General features: G+C 36.8%; 1 protein-coding gene across 3 annotated transcripts in view; it reads left to right on the top strand.

Moving 5' to 3' along the window:
• ELOVL6 (ELOVL fatty acid elongase 6) overlaps positions 1–21,243 on the top strand; it is a 120,077-nt gene that overhangs the window by 72,846 nt on the left and 25,988 nt on the right. For all 3 annotated transcript variants that reach the window (XM_010981089.3, XM_031467676.2, XM_010981088.3), the window contains exon 3: positions 4,107–4,238. In XM_010981089.3, coding sequence (XP_010979391.1) covers positions 4,107–4,238 — 132 coding nt within the window. The remainder of the gene's footprint in view (positions 1–4,106; positions 4,239–21,243) is intronic.

Below are 21,243 nucleotides of genomic sequence, written 5' to 3' on the forward strand. Positions count from 1 at the left end.
TCACAGGGCAGGAGAGCACCGCCTCTAGTCTCCAGACTCACTTAATTGAGGTTTGTGTGTATTAATTTCTCACAGTCTCCAATTCATATGTGGCCTAAAATTACTTTCAGACCGTTGACTTATTTGCTGACTTGAATCAGCAACTGAACTAAAGGAGAAATCTTAAGAATTGCAGCCTCACTGATTAGGATTCTTTCTCAGTTTCTCACTCTACGACTTAGAATGTGAAAACTTTCCATGCACCAGGCAGACCAGCCAAAGCGAGAGATGCTTTTAGGTCTCCTTTTCTTTTCTTTCCTTTTCTCCCTCACAGCTTATTTCCCTTTCACAACTCCTCATGCCTCACACATGTACAGTCACCATGAAAACAAGGTTACTGACATAAAGAGCTCAGGCCATCTCCCCGGGGTGTTCATTAGCAATTATCCTATGTTGAAACGCTACCCACATGAAAGTTTTGCCTGCCATTCACAAATAAATTTGACTCCCAAAGGATTACAAGTCATTTGGCAGAGATTCGATGTGTTAAAAAGTTTCCAGCTACTAAGTATTGGTTTCAATAGAATCCCAGGGGGAAAAAAAACCCCATTTGAATATATACACACTCTTTGAAAAGTGTTATTGGAACAATAAATACAAATCATAAGCAGCTGTTTGGGTCAGAATGGAAAAAAAAATCTAGGAACATTGTGGAATAAGGCAGCATGATAAAGAAATCCAGTTTTCCAAGGATAAAGAATAAGACCATTATTTTTATTAATTATGGACTAATTTTCATTTTTTACATTGACAAATGAAAGGTGGGGGAAAGGGTAAATGCAAGCATGACAAGCTCAAAGCACATCAGTATCTCATTTGGTTGGGAATGATCATTGGTTGGGTAATTTATATACATAGCTATGGAATCACCATCCTGAAAAGTATTTATTAAGCACCTACAGTTAAAGGTTATGCTATAAGGTGTGCACTTAAGGCTAATTAAATAGGAAGAGTCGATACAATCTAAAAATTATCTGGTGATAAACAATGGGTTACCATTATACCCAGCTATGGAGGCCTGCCAGAATGTGAAGTATTATTGGATTCCTGTTGAAGCTTTAGGGAAGTCATCTGTCCACATTAAACAGTAAGTGGACCAGCAGCAAGTCATTATTCATCTTGACTGTAACTGAACCTTTACCAAAGAGATAGCAGAATGGAAAGACAGTTTTAATCCACTTAAATTGCCCACTTTGCTAAAGAAAAATTTATCTTCTGAGCAACATGGAAAAATTGTAACATTCAACTATAATAGAAAAATTTTGGTTGCTCAATTGAAGAGTTGAGAGTTAATGCCTTGTTAGATGACTCCCTCTTTTAGGAGAAGCCTAAGTGTGATTTTAAATTAACCCAAAGCATTGTTTAAATTTCACTGCAGTGAAAGATTTATATAGTCTATAATCAACTTATTTTATAGCATTTATACTTAAATATCAGTTCCCTTTATTGACTGCCTGTCAGATGTAACCTAGACAATTGATTTATGTTTACCCACCTGCTCGAGCCATTGCAATTTTTGCTGGTTTTGACCAACATGCAGTATGCATCTGTGTGACCGTGAGCAACCACTGTCATCAGCACACTCACACAAACCCACACCCCACCCCCCCCACTCCTTTTCCTCTCTGTAGAACAAGGAGATTGGTCCCTCGGGACTCTCAAATTCTGCGTGTTTATATTGATTGACTTTGTTGCCCTAGCTGTGGAACTGAAGATGAGATCTTTAGAAAACATGTGAAAAAGAGAATCGTCCTTGCCAGGAAGCTAGCAGTCCATGAGGATGAATTCTCATTCCAGAACTAAAGAAATAGAGGGAAGATTTTTATTCTTTTTTTTTTTTTGGTTCTTCAGGAGACATTATTTTTCCCTTAGGCTAGAATGAGAGGATCATATAGACATTCATAATTACAAGCAACGTAATCTATCACTAAAGTCAGAACTGGATTGAATGAGTAAGAGAATGATACATAATTGTAAGGGAAAGTTTTCAGTAGTACATACAATGAACTTGTTCTCCAGGAGATGAAGAAGGTTTGGATCTAAGTGTACCATGCCCAGAAAGTATGACAGACTGCTGTAGTGATTCCTTTTTATCTTCTCAGAGTTAAATAATGTGCTGCACAATGGCCTTGCAATTCAGTAGGAGGGCTTAAGGCATGCTTACATGCTTAGAAGAGAACATACCAGCTACACCCTTCTTTCCTCCAAAAGTTTACCACAGGAGAGCAGGGAGAGCTGAGGCTACTTAACCTCTAAGCCAGATTCCTTACTCAGAACATGAAGATAATGTTTTATTTACGTTAAGGCTGATTAGGAGGATTAAATGATAAAGCTTTTTAGCACTATGTCTGTGCATAGAAATCATTCCTTAAATCATAACACTATGATTATTGTCACTTATTGTTACCTTTGTAATTCAGAAAAGGACGTATACTATTTCATATTACTGTTGTCCACATTAACTTCATAGACTTGTTTTTCTTCAGTGAGTCCTTGCTTATATGCATGTAAATACAGATAGTGATTCTGACTCTTAATTTTGTGCCATACACGTGCAGAATTCAAAGAAGTAAAGCAATAAATATATTTATGGCTAAAAGTACTTTCTTCTTGAAATGTTCTATAGGTATAATAAATTGTCTCACTTTGCCACTTCTTGAAATATAGGAATAGTCTTTCTTTCTGGAGGAAGAAAATGAATTGTATGTTTTGTCTGAAAAGTTTTTTCTTTAGTTATTAAGACAGTACTGGGAAGGTTCAACTGTTCATTCAGAGTGTTTGCTGAGCCCCCACATGCATTGGAAAATCTGATATCAGATCATGATCATTCGACAAATATTTATTAAGCACTTACTACTGTGTCCCAGCCAGGTCTTGTGTTTCCAAGAAAAGAGCCTGCAAAACTCATTAGAAGTGGTTTATTTGGCCCTGACTTACCAGTTGATTTCAGAATCGCTGTTTTATTTGGCAGTGTTTATCAAATAGGTCACTCGCACTCAGCGAAGGAGTGTTGCTTGTGTGAATAAGATCCGTCGTGAGTCAGCAATACATGTCAGCAGTCAGGGAAAAAAACTGGAAGCCTTTTACAATAATGCTCATCAGGTTTCAACTTTCTGATTTCATTAAAGGTGTTTGGTTTGTTTTTTGGGTTTTTTTACAATTCATTTGTTCAAATAAGGATCCAAAAAATTTCTACACAGTATATTTGATACATCTCTCAACTCACTTTTAATCTAGAACAGATTTTTATTTCTTACCACTGATGTTTTGAAGAAATAAATTCAGCCGCCCTACAGAATGTCCCACAGTTTGGCTTTATCCCCTGTATTTCCTATAAGCAGGTAGTAAAATCACATATTCAATAGATTCAAGCTCAAGGGTTTTGGCATGTACTGTAGGCGGTTCTGTGTTCTTCCTGTTACATTGTATGATATCTGACAATTATGCCTGTTATTAATGATAATACTAACACCTTTAATACCTGCCTTCTTTGGAGAAGATGTCAGGAATCCATCTTGGGGCAGTCATAAATCAAGTAGCTTGGTTTTAGTGTTTTAAATCATCAAATAGTCCTCTAAAATCATTTTTTAGTATCATTAGCCTGTTAGGATAAAGAAAGCCTCCAAGACACAACTCTGTCACCAACTATTTTGTGTCCAATAAAAATAATTCTTTTTAAACATTCATCTAAGTTGTCCAACAAACTCAGAAAACTGAAATGAATTCCGTAAGTGAAACGTTTTCTTTTGGGACCTCAGTGCTATGTTGTTGAAATGTTTAGAGTTACAGAGTTCAAAAAGTAAAACGCGCCTATCCTGATGTGTGTTGGTAAATCTAGGTGACCTAATTTGTCAAGGGAGGGTTTGACAGGTGCCATATTGTCAAATGGCCTGAGCATTCTCTCTTCAGTGATTGAGGCACATTCCCAAGAATGTCTTCAGTGCTTACAAAGAGGAGAATGGTACACAAGTTGATGAATAATGAGTAAATATAAGTTTCTACTGAATAAAAATAAATTCCTTAAAGAGTTTGATCTCATAAGATTTTGGTCTTCTGTTTGTTCACAGGAAGAAATCTTTCCTGTTTTCCGCTCTGTATGCTGCCTTTATCTTTGGTGGTCGGCACCTAATGAACAAACGGGCAAAGTTTGAACTGAGGAAGCCATTAGTGCTGTGGTCTCTGACCCTTGCAGTCTTCAGGTAGGTTTGTTTTTCCATTTCCAAATAAAATCCATCCATTTCATCAGACTCAGCTGAAAGAAGCAACCACTGAACTTTTTATCTTACATCTCATATTTTTGATTATTAAGGACATAAAGTCATGCCCACAGAGAAGACCTTCATTGCATCCAAACTTACTGCACTACACTCAGACTCTTTATTTTGAGAGCTCACAGGCCATCTCCTTTCTTCTCTGAACTGTTGATGCAGTAATTCAGTTTATGCCTTAGGACTAGAAGCAGTGCATCAATTCCATTATTTCTGTTGTATAAATATAGATGGAGGGCTTAATGGAAAGCCATAGCAGTAAACTGTAGAAGTCTATGGAAGAGTAGGGTTCAAATGTGATGGGTGTGCTTTTACTGACTAGGACCTAATCAAAAATGGCATGTGGGCATATGACCAGACACTGAATACCTGTCTGTGTCAGTATCACTAGTCCAGAGAACGCTTTTGTTCTGCATCCCCTGAAGCATCCTCCTCCTGCATTGCCCGACTTCACTCTCAGACCTGTGCTCGTGCAGCCAGTTTTTACTTTGCCCCTGGTAAAACTCATTATGGCAGCTGTCAGGACCAGGCCTGATCTCTCCGGGGACATCTGCCAGCCAACATCCAGGCACACTCCTGGAAGCTGGAAGGAGCATTTCTAGTTTTGTAATATTAGGGGATTTGGCAATCAGAAGACTAATGAGCACACAGCTGGTGTCCACACAGGTACCAGAATTTACCTACAGTGCTGACAAAGGCACCTGTTCTATTTGTGTTTTGCTTGTCAAAACCAGAAGTTGGTAACTAGGCTTGGCATGGGGGTAGGGGAGCAGATGTAGATATCCTACGGAATAAAAAACCCTTTGTTTCAATGTTTAGGAGTATTTCTTTTTATTTTTTCATGTTGCATAGTAATTCTGCCACTAAGGAGAAATAGATGGTCCTATAAAAAGCCTCATTAGTCACTTAAGGTGGGTTAAAGATGAGGGTTTTCACAAACTCTGATGATCTGCACATTCCCATTACACTGGCTCCTGCGTCTGATGCACTCATCTGCTTGCTGCGACTGAATATGCTCTTTATTTTGGTGCATTTTGTAAGGCACTACATTTGAGGTTCTCATGATTTGGATCTGTCACTGTAAAGACTCCTTCCATGTCACTAAGTATCAGGTCATAATTCTCTACCACAAAGCAGCATTTTCATTTTTACTTACATTGAAGGTTCACAGAGTATGCATCACCTGAAGTATTTTGATATTTGAGGGGGAAATTACCTTCTTCTAATGATGCCTTTCAGCATTTTACAGAATTTTCAACATTTTCTGAGCCTTTTTCCTCTTTTTTTAAACCTTAGCACTTATAAACAGAGAAGAGAGTACAAGGACCCCCGTGTACCTGTTACCCTACTTAATCATTAACACTATTAATCTTGTTTCATCTACATCCCTACCAACTTCTCCCTTGCCCCCAGATTACTTGGAATTAATACAAACTCAAATACTTTTGAATGAAATGATACCATTTCTTTTGCTTAAATGATACCATTTCTAAAAGTTAAACAGTCTTATTAAAAAGTTGTCATTATCTCACCTAAATTAGTACTAATTCTTTATGATGAAAAGTTCTAGTTTCCTCAGTTGTCTCATAAATGATAGTTTTTTTAATAATTTATTTTTAAGAATCTTGATCAAAATAGATCCTACACATTTTCATTGGTTGAGTTCTTTTAACTTGGAAGTTTCTTCCTTCCTCTCTGTGTCCCTCCTCCCACTCCCAACCCATCCTTTGAAGAAACCAGATCATTTTCCTTTTAGAGTTTCTCTCAGAGTGGATTTTGCTGATTGTATTCTTCTGTCTTCTGTATTCCTTGTTAGTTGGTAGTTAGATCTAGAAATTTTATTATATTTAAGTTTAACATTTGATAGGACTTTTTAATAAGAACTTATTGTAGCAAAGCCAGGATAAATGCTTGGTTCTTTGGTAGTATTTAGCAGTTTCAGAAAAAAACGATTACTTAGCCTGCGATGATAATGTTTTTAAAAAAATCATTATGAACTCATAGGTGTATACTTTTTTATGTGTCAGTGATTTTGAGGTGAATTTGGAATTACTGTGTTATAGTCTATTGCTATTATTCTTTTTGATACTGAATTATCCCATGTTTGGGCAGTGGGAGTTTCTTCAAGTTGGCTCCTGAATCCTTTTCACATACACTGAGTAGTGCTCATACACACAAACAGTAGAATATTACTTAGCCATGAAAAAGAATGAAATAATGCCATTGGCAACAACGTGGATGGACCTAGAGATTACCATATTAAGTGAAGTAAGACACACAAACACAAATCATATATCACTTATATGTGGAATCTGAAAAATAGTACAAGTGAACTTATTTACAAAACAAACAGATTCACAGGTTAGAAAACAAATTTATGGTTACCAAAGGGGAAAGGAGGGGGTGGGGAGAGATAAATTAGGAGTTTGGGATTAGCAGATACAAACTACTATATATAAAGTAGATTAACAACATGGTGCTACTGTGGAGCATAAAGTTCAAATCAATTACTTGAAAAACATTATAATGGAATTTTGTGGTTGTATTAACTGAACATGGCTCCACGTTAGGAAGAGCTTACTGAGATTTCTCTGTACTTAAAGAATTCTTGTAATAACATATAATGGAAAGGGATATGAAAAAGAATATATATGTATAACTGTATCACTATGCTATATACCAGAAACTAGTACCACATTGCAAATCAAGTGTATCTCAATGAAAATAAATAACATCAATTTTTTTAAAAATTAGCTCTTCTCACAGATGTTTTACTGGGCATTAATAAAAATTCCCCTATTTTGGTCATATAATTTCATTATTACAAGGATATGTTTTTATAGAATATTTTGACTGGCTCTCACCTCACTGTAATTCACAAATTTTCAAATCCACCAGTAAATGGCATCTAATATAGAAGTATGGGAAGTCTTTGCTCAAGAGACATTCTTACATTAGTTGATCTGCGATTCAGTAGGACCCTAAGGAACAATTATCTGCTCCACTCTTTGTTCCTTATCACTAATGGGATATGATATCATATTTGGAAAAAGAAGGAAAGAGAAGGAGAACCAAACCAAACTTTAGAGGAATTTGAAATGAAGGAGAGGAGGGGTGAGGAATAGTAAGATTTTTCTTTTGAAAAATCGCTGAAAAGACTTTTTTTGTATATTTTACTGCTTGGAAATAATGTCCTTCCCCAACTTTTCAAGCTTGCTTGTTAGCCTTTTACAGTAGCCAGAGACCCACCCATCTGTGACTTATTTCCGGATGCCCCAAACTGTGTTTACCCGTGAACTAAGAAAATTGGGGTGGAAATTAAATTGGATAGGTAGGCTCTTTAAGCAAAACGAAAAACCCTCTCTTCTTACTGGTCTACTTCAGCAAGAGGTGGGAGGGTAGTTGTATAGTCTGGCAAGAATTACCTGTAGAATGTTTTCCTTCTTTCTCTTTACATTTGGATGTTGACTGAATATGATAGCAGTCTTCATACAGGCCAAATAAAGTGTAGTTTATTGAAAGCTGCCATAAGTTTTGATGGAATAGATAGAATATAATCTAGTCAGTTGTTCCTCAGATACTCCATGAATTTATTTCATTTGAGAATGACTTCTCTGGGGTTTGCTTGACAGTTTGTCCCCATTATCTGCAACCCTGCCCTCCCCTTTTAGATTCAAGCCATCAACTTCTAGAGTCAGTTGGTCTGTACAGATATGACTGGGACACAACAGCTTACTTCTAACCTACATCCCACCCAACCCAAGGAAAAGCATTTCTTTATTTGATGAGGTAATTCCAGGTGGTGTTTTGCCCTAGATGTTTAAATATTTCCTTAGGATAAACATGGAGAAAAATTCTGGTAATTTGACTTAGTAAATCTTTTAGACGAGTTTGTTCTTCCTGGCAAACAACATCAAGCCCTTCAAGGTGTCTACCATCCATTCTTCTCAGAAAGTGCTGAGTCATTAAATCATGTTGCTATGCTATCTCACCTGGGTTGGTACAGGTGATTTATAAAGGACTTTCTATGTATTTATTTAATAACTGCAAATCCCTCTAGATTGGGTACAAATGCGTGTGCTTCTGATTCAAGCAGCCTTTACCAGTTATCTGTCTGGCAGAGTTTTCTTCTCATTGGCAGCATAAGGAGCCTTCTGACCCAGAACAGGTCAAAGTAGGGTATCTAGTCAATGCACATTAGAATAAGATAATTACTTTGTGCTGCATATTTATAGATGCCAGGATCACACCTGCTTCAAATTTGCTTACTCATATTTCCTGGTGACTCACTCTGGCCTCAATTGTTTTATGCTTTATTTGTACAAAGCCAGACAGCCTTACTTTGCAGTTTGACTTTTCACCTTGTTACTAACCAGCACTTTTCCCTGTTGAAACTCATTTTTATTTCCTGGCCATATTTTTATTTTGTCATTGAATTTCATCTTGGTTTAATTATAAATTTTTTTTTCTTTTTTATATATATTTTTATTGAAGTATAGTCAGTTTACAATGTTGTGTTAATTTTTGGTGTACAGCGTAATGCTTCAGTCATACATGAACATACATATATTCATTTTCATATTACTTTTCACCATAAGTTACTACAAGATATTGAATATAGTTCCTTGTGCTATAAAATATGAACTTGTTCTTTACATCTACTTTATATATATTAGTATCTGTAAATCTCAAACTCCCAATTTATCCCTTTCCATTCCCTTTCCCCCTGGTAACCATAAGTTTGTTTTCTATGTCTGTGAGTCTGTTTCTGTTTTGTAAATAAGTTCGTTTATCTTTTTTTTTTTTAGATTCCACATATAAGTGATATCATATGATATTTTTCTTTCTCTTTCTGGCTTAGTTCACTTAGAATGATAATCTCCAGGTCCATCCATGTTGCTGCAAATGACATTTTTTATGGCTGAGTGGTATTCTATTGTGTAAATATACCACAATTTCTTTATCCAGTCATCTGTCAGTGGACATTTAGGTTGTTTCCATGTCTTGGCTATTGTAAATAGTGCTGCTATGAACACTGGGGTGCAGGTATCTTTGAGAATTAGAGTTCCCTCTGGATATATGCCCTGGAGTGGGATTGCTGGATCATATGAAAAGTCTATTTTTAGTCTATTGAGGAATCTCCATACTGTTTTTCATCACAACTGCACCAAACTACATTCCAACAAACAATGTAGGAGGGTTCCCTTTTCTCCACACCATCTCCAGCATTTATCATTTGTGGACTTTTTAATGATGGCCATTCTGACTGGTGTGAGGTGATACCTCACTGTAGTTTTGATTTGCTTTTCTCTGATAATTAGTGATTTGAGCATTTTTTCATGTGCCTATTGGCCATTTGTATGTCTTTATTGGAGAATTGCTTGTTTAGGACTTCTGCCCATTTTTGGATTGGGTTGTTTGTTTTTTTCTTATTAAGTTGTATGGGTTGTTTATAAATTCTGGAAATTAAGCCCTTGTCAGTTTCATCTTTTGCAAATATTTTCTCCAAATTCCATAGGTTGTCTTTGTTTTGCTTATGGTTTCCTTTGCTGTGCAAAAGCTTGTAAGTCTAATTAGGCCCCATTTGTTCATTTTTGCTTTTATTTCTATTGCCTGGGTAGACTGCCCTAGGAGAATATTGCTGAGATTTATCTTAGATAATGCTTTGCCTGTGTTTTCTTCTAAGAGGTTTATAGTGTCTTGTCTTATGTTTAAGTCTTTAAGCCATTTTGAGTTTATTTTTCTGTATGGTGTGAGGGAGTATTCTAACTTCATTGATTTACATGCAGCTGACCAGTTTTCCCAACACCATTTGCTGAAGAGATTGTCTTTACTCCATTTTATCTTCTTGCCTTCTTTGTCAAAGATTTATTGACTGTAGGTTGGTGGGTTTATTTCTGGGCCTCTATTCTGTTTCATTGATCCATATGTCTGCATTTGTACCGATACCATGCTGTTTTGATTACTGTAGCTCTGTACTCTCTGAAGTCTGGGAGGGTTATTCCTCCAGCTTCATTCTTTTTCTTCAGTAAAGCTTTGGCAATTCTGGGTCTTTTGTGATTCCATATAAATTTTAGGATTATTTGTTCTAGTTCTGTGAAAACTGTCCTGGGTAATTTGATAGGGATCACATTAAATCTCTAGATTGCTTTGGGTAGTATGGCCATTTTAATAACATTAATTCTTCTAATCCAAGAACACAGGACATCTTTCCATTTCTTTAAGTCATCTTTTAATTTCCTTGGTCAATGTTTTGTGGTTCTCTTAAGTGTAAAATAGATTCAAGATTAACTGAAAATTTTTCTTTTTTTTTGTAAGATTTTTATGAACAAAGGGTATATGTATAGCACAGAACACATTCAAAAAAGTAGGTTTAACAGTGCAGAGCAACAGATGAATGATATTTAATGTATCTACTTGTGGTTTTATACACATATGCATCAGTATTTAATATTGGAAGGATTACTGGCAAGTGCCTTATTTTTAAAGAAACACATATAATAAAAACAGCTAAAACTGTTCAGATGAGACAAAATATGACATTTTAAAACCCCATATTGAAAGAGTTAAGTACATCATTGATCTGTAAGATGATCAAACATTGAAAATGACAACTTTCAGAACTTAATTTATACCCACGCACCTTGTATCTAGAACTTTGTTATATGGTTGCCAGAAGTGGTCCCTGTTAATCCACAGAGAACAGCAGGACACACGGTAATTCCAGTGATGTTAATGATATAAAGGAGATGGATGTATAAACCATAAACATCATAGGAGAAAAGCTCCTCTTTTATCAATAAGTTTATGTATTTCACATTTTAAGATGTAGCACCAAAAGGGCAAGAGTAACAAAGCAACAAGTACCTCTAGAAAGTGGTTGCTGAGTAATAGAAAAAACAAGCTGATGAATAATTGTGGAAATGTGATACCACAAATGAAAAGTTTAATGACCCATAAATTAACATTGCATTTTATTTCTTAGATGTGTGTAGTAAAAGCATAGTAGCAATGTTTTAAAAGTTCAGGCTAGTGATTTTCTCTGTTTCTGGGGAGGCAGGGAGGGTGGTATGAGAGAGGTTGGTCCAAAGGAGGCTTCCACTCCTTTTGTATGATTTCATGTCACTACAAAAAAGTCAAACAAAAAAGATAACTGTGTTTGATATAAGTATGGGTAGCAAATTTTTTAAGTTGATAGCAAATAACTTTTTTTAGTTTTTCAAAAGAAAAGCTAGCAATTGTAGTCATTATAAAATGACTAGTATACACTAAATAAAGCAAGTTTTTATCAAAACACAAACTTTTGCCCTGTTGCTCCTCACACACTCCCCAGTAATAGCAGATTTATAGTTTGAATTTAAAATGCTATTTTGTTTTCTCTTTTCTGACAATGACTCTGCATTCAGTGTGTATGTGTATGCATAGCTGAACGGATAATTTGGGGACCTTTTCCTGCTGTTTGTTGTGATACTAATTGAAACACTTGACTCTTTCTGAAAAACTCAAGAGCAATAATAAAAATAAGAAATGGCAACTTCACCATTTAAAGCAAGATAGAACTTGATACATCCTGGTTTGCTCTGGGTAGCCTCAGTTTTACACCAATTGCCTCAGTGTAATTATTAATAGCTCCCCGCTTCACTCTCGAAAATGGCTCATTTTGAATGGTAAATGGTATAGTTCATCTGTCTATAACCCACTGAGGAATTGTGTTGGCTCAATAAAACAGCAAAAGGGAAAATTCCAACCATCATTTGCCAAATTATCCCTAACAAATCTTTATTTTTAGTATTGATCTCTTCTCTGAAACTCGTTTTCCTAAGATTTCCAAACATTTGACATATCACTCAAATTTAAAATATTTAAACCAGGTCCCTTTTCAACAATTCTTTAACATTTATCACTGTTTTCCTAGTGAACCCCTTTAAGGCATTCCAAATATAAAAATACCTGGTCACAGAGTTGCATAATTCTTCTTAAATATTTTGAGAAGCTGTCTGCTCCTCTCTATTTCCATGCCAGACACTCCAGACATGGCCTTCATCACTTCACGTCTTGAGTATTGCAGCCCCCAACTGCTGTCTCCCATGTGTCTTCTCCATCCAAGCTACCTTATGTATCACATCAGTCTCTGTTTAAACCTAAATTGAGACCCCTTTGCCTTTAGGTTAAAACTTCAGCCTGTCCATAAAGAATTACAGTCTCCCTGATGGACCTTTCACCACTGCCCTATACAAACTTCCCATTCAGGCCAACATATGTCTGCTCATTGCCCACAAAACAAATGCACTTTGCCCATGCTAATTTCGTGTCTTTGCATATACTATCCCTCCTCTTTCTCCACTTTTTTTCTTGAAATTTTACATTTTAACTTAGAATGTCTTCTTTGTAAAGGCTTCTCTGATCATTTCAGCTCTTATCTCGGCTTCTACCGAACATGCTGCTTATCATTACTGAATACAGCCTTACCCATGTACCTCCCGGGAGACCACATGAGTCCCTCGGGGCCAGAATTGTGTCCGGCTGTTCCTTGAACACCTTAGCACAGACACCGTTTCTGAGTTTATGAATAAAATTCTCACACTTGGCCACTTCTCCAATCACATGTAATTGACTTTATTCATTTCACTTGTTTGCCCTTTATATTTCCTGTACCATGTGCTACAGACATACCCCGGTACATTCTTCACTTGGTATCATCAGGCTTCCCCTGTGAAAGTACGGGCGTGCTTCAGAAAATCTGGGGTTGATGTCATGGAGTCGGAGGAGCCTTCCACTTTTCCTCCCTCCTCTCCCCTCTCCCACCTCCGCCCTCTCCCCTCTCTCAGGCCATAGTGGCTGACTTGCTATTCCTCAAACATACAAGGCTGCTCCTTCGGGACTCAAACTTGCCCAACTTCTGTACAGAGCAGTCCTTGCCCACTGTTCTAATCCACCTTATTCCTCATCTCCTTCAGACCTTTGCTCACATTTCACCTTCCTGCCTCCCAGTCTAAAATCGCAGTAATCCCCACCCACACCCCTTACTGTCCTTACCTGATTCAGTTTTCTCTGACACAGATCACCTTCGAGCCCACTGTATGTATTATTAATCTTGTCCATTCTCTCTCTCCTGCTCAACTCTTGAGTTCCAGGAGGGCAGGGATTTTTGTCTGATTTTTTTTTTACTGTGTCTCTAGTGTCTAAATAGGTGCTTAGTAAATATCTTTTAAAAATTAAAAAGAAATGAACAGAGGAGGCTTGTAAACAGTTATTAGGTCTCCTTTCCTTTTTTGGAAAGTCTGTCTTTCCAAAGGGGGAAATAGGACATTTTTTTTTTTTCTGCTTTGCCCTTGAATCCAAGAATTACCTGGATTTTCAAGTATTTCCAAAAATAATTAGATTAAGTACATGCATGATATTTTACTTTAAAAAAATTTTTAAACGTCCATTATGATGGAGAATTCGGAGCTACTTTAAAAGGGGCTTACTGAGGAGAAGCCAGGAAAACAAACATCACCCTGCTTTGCACGTGGCGGTCTGGGCTCTAGCCAGCATGGGCAGGCGGCCCCTCCTTACGTGACTTTGACACTGACCTGCAGGTCACTCTGCTGCTCCAGATTTGCCTGCTTTATCTATTACCTTCCAAGTTAAGGGGGAAAAAATCCACTCACAGTGTAATGATCTAGTCCAAATAAGACAAAAGTATCCAGTTTGTTATAAATGTAATAAGTTTTTAGAGGGCCCAGACCACCCCCAGCGCAGTGCACAATGGAGGCTGCAGGCTGTGTAAGCCAGGGTGGGCAGTGGCCTCGGCTTCTCCCCGACTACAGTCCACTTGACAACTTCTGCTTCTTTACAGCTGGAAATGCTATCCAGTAGTCCTCGTTCTATTAGATAATTTTTTTTTCTAGTCATAAGAGAGAATTCTCTGTTCATAAAGCTGAAAATGACAGAAAAGCACAAACATGAAACCTTTCACCTCACTACCCACAAATATTTACTATTAATATTTTGGTGAGTCCCCTTTAAATAATTTAATGTTAAGCTTGAGACTCTTTCATTGTAGTCTTATTCTCTGTAATCCAGTTAGTATATTTGAGTTTGAACAAAAATAGGAGTTCTGTAATACACTTGCATTACAGGTGCTGTAACGGCTTAAAACAGCTGACACATAGGACATTTAAAATCCTTTTGCCAAAAGGAATTAGTATTTCAGTAGCTGGGATACTATAGCTTTTCTGAAACTTGGATGAGAAATAACGTGAGCATTCTTGAAGAGATTGCATGGTAATTTAGGATATAGATAGGTATAGTAAACCCCCTGAAGCATTTGTTAAGAATTATTTTGAGTTAAGGCTGAATTAAGGATTACTGTACTTTTAAACTTCCTGTGCTACCTCACAAATCCTTAAAAGATCCTTCTTGTGTAACAGGGTTTAAAAAAAAAACAACTACACAATTTTGAACAAAAAAAATTGAATCCTTAAAAAAATCTTTAGACCTAACTTTTTATGAAATTGCCTAATTGCACAATCTGGAATGCATCAGATGGTGTGACATCCATTATGAAGATGAAGTCACCACAGTTGTCGATTGGCTGAAGAAAATATGAAAATGAATAATGTGGGTACTAGAAGTTTATTCTGGAGAGGACTGTTTGTAAGCACAGAATTAACTGACATATTGAGAGAGAAAGCTTCCCCTCCTGGTCCACGTGTCCTCAAGGCAGGAACGTGAGTAGAAGACTGTAGAAAAGACATGAGATCAGGGTTCAATAAAGAAACATCAGTAACTCACCCTAGGGTTAGCCACTGCTGTTAGATCAGTGGAAATCATCCTTCTAAATATAATGCCTTTTCCATGTGAAACAACTATTGCCGGCCACTTCTGACCTCAGTCTTGAAAGTATCGGCAGTTCTTTCATGAAAGCTATCAATTTTTATTCTCTGTATTTCAACCAAGAACTCCAAATAGGAACTGCTCATCAATTTTTGATGATGCTGTAAAATTGACAGGGTGCCTAGCTCCCGCTTGATTTTTGCAAGTGAATGAGGGCCCCAGTTTTCTCCCTTACAACCATCAATTCTTTTACCCAGTGCTACCGGTACATGGATTAATCAATAGCTGGTTCTTTTTGAAACTCATCTCCTACCATTTGTTTCAGAAAATTTGTGAGGGGAAATGGGTGGGGGCTGTTTAATTCCTTCTTGACATCACTTACACTGTCCTGCGTGGTGGAGGCTGTGGTGCCCAACCCATCCTCACTGTATTCGTTGCTACCCGCGATAGTTCTACACTTTTCATAGCCCTGGGATTTAGAATCAAATCTGTGTAATTTAAAATGATTGATTTGGGGCATAAGACTTCATTGCTCTCACACTGCATTTTCCTAACAGGGTAATAAAGCAATGATTTTCTTTTATCCTTTACATTTCATTTCTAATGGTACAATGATGGACAGAGAGGTGGTTCCAGTATTTTTTTGTTCTGAGAAGTAGATGAGCATGGTGATTAAAGCAGCCAGGAGAGATTGCCCATCGGTTCTAGGTGTTTATGTTAGCCCACAGCTGGAGCAGAAATCTTGAGTACAGCTTATAGAATTGACTATCATTTGAAGAAATTATGAATAATTATCTACTCAGTGTTCTCTTATGCAGGAGGCAGGGACTTGGTTCCCTGAAAGGGTTTAGCTTTAAATTGGAGTTTATACTAGCTTCATGCAAAAAAAAAAAAAAAAAAATCAATAGTGTCCAGCTGAAGACCGCAGAGATAGGAGAGAAGAGCTGAAAAGAAAATTTGAATTTCTGCCTTTAAAAAGAACATGGTTAAAACTCTAGAATTTTTCCAGTCTTGAGTGGACAGCCTGGCAGGAAGTTGCATCTTAACTTCTCCAGCTGTTCCTGCTACCTCTTAGATTTTTGCTCTGACCAAACTCATCATTTGTCCCACCTGAGAGTGAGGAATCACACTTGAGTGTTCTCTAATCCACCGATTGACACCTCTAGGGTGTGTATGAAATTTCCTGTGCTCCTTAAGGACTTAGCCCTAAATACATAGAGGAAAACCAGGTTAAAGTTTGAAGTCATTAAAAGTGAAGGCAGTACAGGAATCATACTACAATAAAGGTGTTTAAAAAAAAAAAAAAGTGACGGCAAAGGCACGTTTTCCTGCCTTGCGTATTTCTTATCTTAAATTAATAGTGTCCATTTCCTTTCATCTTTGCCTGACCTGTGACTATTTTATTAACCTGTCTGCCATTTCTTTATAATACATTCTATAATTCTCCCTTCCCATTTACTCACACAATCTAAGACTACAAATGGAATTGAACCTGAAGTTAGTAGTGAAGAAGGAAAGTCAGATTTTCTTTGGCGTTTCAGAAGGACTGCCTCCTGAGGCCCTGTGGGGGTACCGTGCTGCTCTTCTTCTCCTGCGTCACTAGCCTTAGCACAAAGTGTGACTCACAGTTGTGTCTCAGACCAATAAATGTGGATGTGGATGATGACTGGATGGATGATACATCTCACAAGCAATATGTGGCACCCTTCTGTGCAGAATGCTATTGGTGATGGGCACAAACTGCATCTTTTTCAGAGTTCTGGTCCACAGAAATATGAATAGAGGGCACCCTGCTTCTGTCCCTACTGTACAGAGGTTCCCATGTAGATAAATGATCAATGATAATTCTTAACTGCTCAAAACAAGCCTGCAGAGAATGTGTCCCTGTTCCAAACACAGTCTAAACCCCCTCTCCACCTAGACACACTAGATTTCAGCAATGTTATATAAAATTAAGGAAAAAAGGTTTAAGAGAATTTTGGTTTTGTAATGCTAACACCAATGATCGACATCGTTCCCTGGGTTTTTATTAGACACCTGTTACTCCCATAGTCCCAGTTTATCCCTCCCCCTTCCCCTTCGGTAACCATAAGTTTATTTTCTGTCTGTGAGTCTGTTTTGTGAATAAGTTTATTTGTACTATTTTTCAGATTCCACATAGAAGCGATATTGTATAATATTTGTCTTTCTCTGTCTGACTTATTTCACTCAGTGTGATAATCTCTAGGTCCATCCATGTTGCTGCAAATGGCATTATTTCATTCTTTTTCATGGCTGAGTAATACTCCAATACATATATATATATATATATATATATATATATATTGTGTGTGTGTGTGTATGCATGCCACATCTTTATCCAGTCATCTGTTGATAGACACTTAGGTTGCTTCCATTTCTGGCTATTATAAATAGTGCTGCTATGAGCATTGGGGTGCATGTGTCTTTTCAAATTAGAGCTTTCATTTTTTCCAGATGTATGCTCAGGAGTGGGATTGCTGGATCATATGATAACTCTTTTAAGTTTTCTAAGGAACCTCCATACTGTTTTCCATAATGGCTGCACCAGTATCCATTCCCACCTACATTGAAGAGGGTTCCCTTTCCTCCACACCCTCTCCAGCATTTATTATTTGTAGACTTTTTGATGACGGCCATTCTGACTGGTATGAGGTGATACCTCATTGTAGTTTTGATTTGCATTTCTCTGATAATTAGCAATGTTGACCATCTTTCCATGTGCAATCTGTGTGTCTTCTTTGGAGAAATACCTATTTAAGCTATTTTGGTCTTCTGCCCACTTTTTGATTGGGTTGTTTGGGGTTTTTTGTTTGTTATTGAGTTGTATGAGCTGGTTGTATATTTTGGAAATTAAGCCCTTGTTGGTCTCATTATTTGCAGATATTTTTCTCCCAGTCCGTAGGTTTCCTTTTCATTTTGTTTATGGTTTCTTCTGCTGTGCAAAAGCTTTTACGTTTGATTAGGTCCCATTTGTTTATTTTTGCTTTTATTTCTATTATCTTCGGAGACTGACCTAAGAGAACCAAATGCATGTTTTCATACAGCACTGTGTCCACATTTCTTCATGTGGAGAAGACTGAACTTCTATTTCCCTATTCATTTTACCTTTTTAAGCATTTTATCCTAATTAAATATATGGTTCTCTCTTGAAATGGTTAGCAAAGTACCATTTGCTAGAAGGGGAAAATATTGAATAACCCAAATAAAAAGAGAACCTTTCTTTTTTTTTGAGGAAAAAAATCTGTTGCAAAAGTTATGGCTAAATTAAATTGTAGAGTCCCTACTTTAAAACACCAATATACCCGTCAGTCCTGATGTTTTCACTTGCTCTTGCTGCACCCAGCATCTTGATAGAAAGTAGTATTTGTTCTCATTTTGACTGCCCTAAAATACACAAGCTGTAACACCCTGCTGTTGGCTTTGGTGAAAACAAACTTCGAGCTTAGTTCCACTGAACCCTTTGAGGAGGAATAACTAGAGGGCTTGGTGGCTTCTGGACAGTTTCCTCTTGTTTCCTTAAAGCTTCCGGGCAAAACCCTGAGAGAGATTCTATAAACTCTAAATAGATTTATAATTTAAAACACTCTTCAAAGATTAATAAAACCATGTATCTGTAACCTTTATTCAAAAAAGCAGGAATTTTTTTTTTTAAAAGGAAAGAACCAAAGTGCCTAATTTTTTAGGACAAAATGAGCAATCTCTTGACTAAAAGAAGCTACTAGAAATCACTTTGATTAGAAGTATTTTATACTGGAAACCAACCAGGAAATAGGAGCTACTTAAAAAAAAATTAACTCCTTTATCCCACTGTAAGTTTTAAATTATTGTTTCTTGATGCAGTTTAAGTAACTACACAAAGGTAAGGGCGATTGTCTCTGCTGTGACATTGATGACAGGTGCACTAAGAAATGCATTCAAGTATTTTTACAGAATGGGGAGTGTCAGAGACAGCTGGGCTTGCAAACCTTACGGAAGTCTTTTATTGTTTCCTGTACTGGATCAAGTCCAAAAGTGAGAAAAATTACCCCGTAGAACTGCCAAGTTTTCAGGCTGCTCAGATAACCCTGGTCTTGTAGTAGGAAAGAAATGTGAGCCAAAGTACAAGAATAGTGACAATTTTATAAGAAAAAAAAAAATATTTCTCAGGGAACAGTTTTCTCAGAAGTGGTCCTTTTGCTTAGACTAATAGAATGCAAAGTGGAGAACCATCCACTCAAAACAAGAAAGAAAATCAGACTGATTATCCACTCCTAGGCTGCTGTAGGAATCCAAGAAGTGAAGATTTCAACCAGGCTTCCTTGGGGCTTTTAGGGAATCCACGAGAGCCTTTGCCAGGGGAGGGGGCACAGGAGGTAGGTGTCAGTGTTGAATGGGAAATTTTTATTGTTTGAAAATTGTGTTTTCCAAAAATTTTTAGGATTACCCTGATTTAAAGTGAACAAGTACCCTCTTTGAAGAATAGAAAAGAAATGACAGCTTTTGCTCCAAATTTTCAAACCTAATAACCAGTGTAGACAGTATATGCCCAGGGCTTTATCTATACTATCTCACTCATCCTCACAACTGAAGAAAATACCATTAGAGGGAGGTCACATTTTTTTTCAAGATGGATGAGTTGTTTGAATATTTCAGTGTGCCCAGATATTTCAGAACCTTCATAATTCAAAAACATTTTCTCATAGGAATAGTTGTTTTTACTTTTTTATTGGAGTATAGTTGGTTTACAATGTTGTGTTAGGTTCTGGTATACAGCATAGTGATTGGTTATACATACATGTATTCTTTTTCCGTACTTTTCATTATAGGTTATTACAAGATATTGACTCATAGGAATAATTTTAAACACAACAAATAAATACATACCTAATAGTTACTTTCATCATTTCTAACTTTTGCTCCTTCATTTGAAAGTTCTTGGTGTCTGAAACATGTTTCTCTGTTCTCTTGGCACCCCCACTTAATGAACACTTGGATGGCACTGTTATAATTTACCAACAGCAACTTTTTAAAAATGAAAGTATAGTTGATATACAATGTTGTGTTACTTGCTTGTGTAGAGCAAAGTGATCCAGTTTATTTATATATATATATTCTTTTTCATATTTTTTCCATTATGGTTTATTACAAGATATTGAATATAGTTCCTTGTGCTATACAGTATAAACTTATTTTTTATCTGCTTTATATATAGTTTGTATCCGCTAATCCCAAACTCCTAATTTATCCCTCCCTCCCCCCTCCCCCCATTCTTCCCTTTTGTAACCATAAATTTGTTTTCTTTTTCTGTGAGTCTGTTTTGTAAATAAGTTCATTTGTAGCATATTTTAGATTCCACATATAAGTGAAATCATATGATATTTATCTTTATCTGACCTCACTTAATATGATAATCTCATCTGTGTTACTGCAAATGGCACTATTTCATTCTTTTTTATGGCTGAGTAGTATTCTGTTGTGTATGTATGTGTGTGTGTGTGTGTGTGTATATATATGGCTGAGTAGTATTCTGTTGTGTATGTGTGAGTGTGTATATATATATATATATATATATATACACACACACACCTACGTACAACATCCTCATCCATTCACCTGTTGGTGGACATTTAGGTTGCTTCCATGTCTTGGCTATTGTGAATAATGCTGCTATGAACATTAGGGTGCATGTATCTTTTCAGATTAGTTTTCTCTTGATATATGCCCAGGAATGGGAGTGCTGGGTCATATGGTAACTATTTTTCCTGTTTTAAGGAATCTGCATGCTGTTCTCCATTGTGGCTGCACCAATTTACATTCCCACCAGCAATGTAGGAGGGTTCCTTTTTCTCCACATCCTCTCCAGCATTTATTATTTGTGAACTTTTTTATGATGGCCATTCTGACTGGGTGAGGTGATACCTCATTGTAGTTTTGATTTGCATTTCTCTAACAATTAGTGATGTTGAGCATCTTTTCATGTGCCATTGGCCATCCGGATGTCTTCTTTGGAGAAATGTCTATTTAGAAATACCTACTTAAACGTCTATAGACATTTAGGTCTTCTGCTCACTTTTGATTGGGTTGTTTTTTGTTGTTGACCAACAGTGATTGTTAA

Source organism: Camelus dromedarius, chromosome 1 (assembly GCF_036321535.1).
Source record: "Camelus dromedarius isolate mCamDro1 chromosome 1, mCamDro1.pat, whole genome shotgun sequence".
In the NCBI taxonomy this organism is placed as follows: Eukaryota; Metazoa; Chordata; class Mammalia; order Artiodactyla; family Camelidae; genus Camelus; species Camelus dromedarius.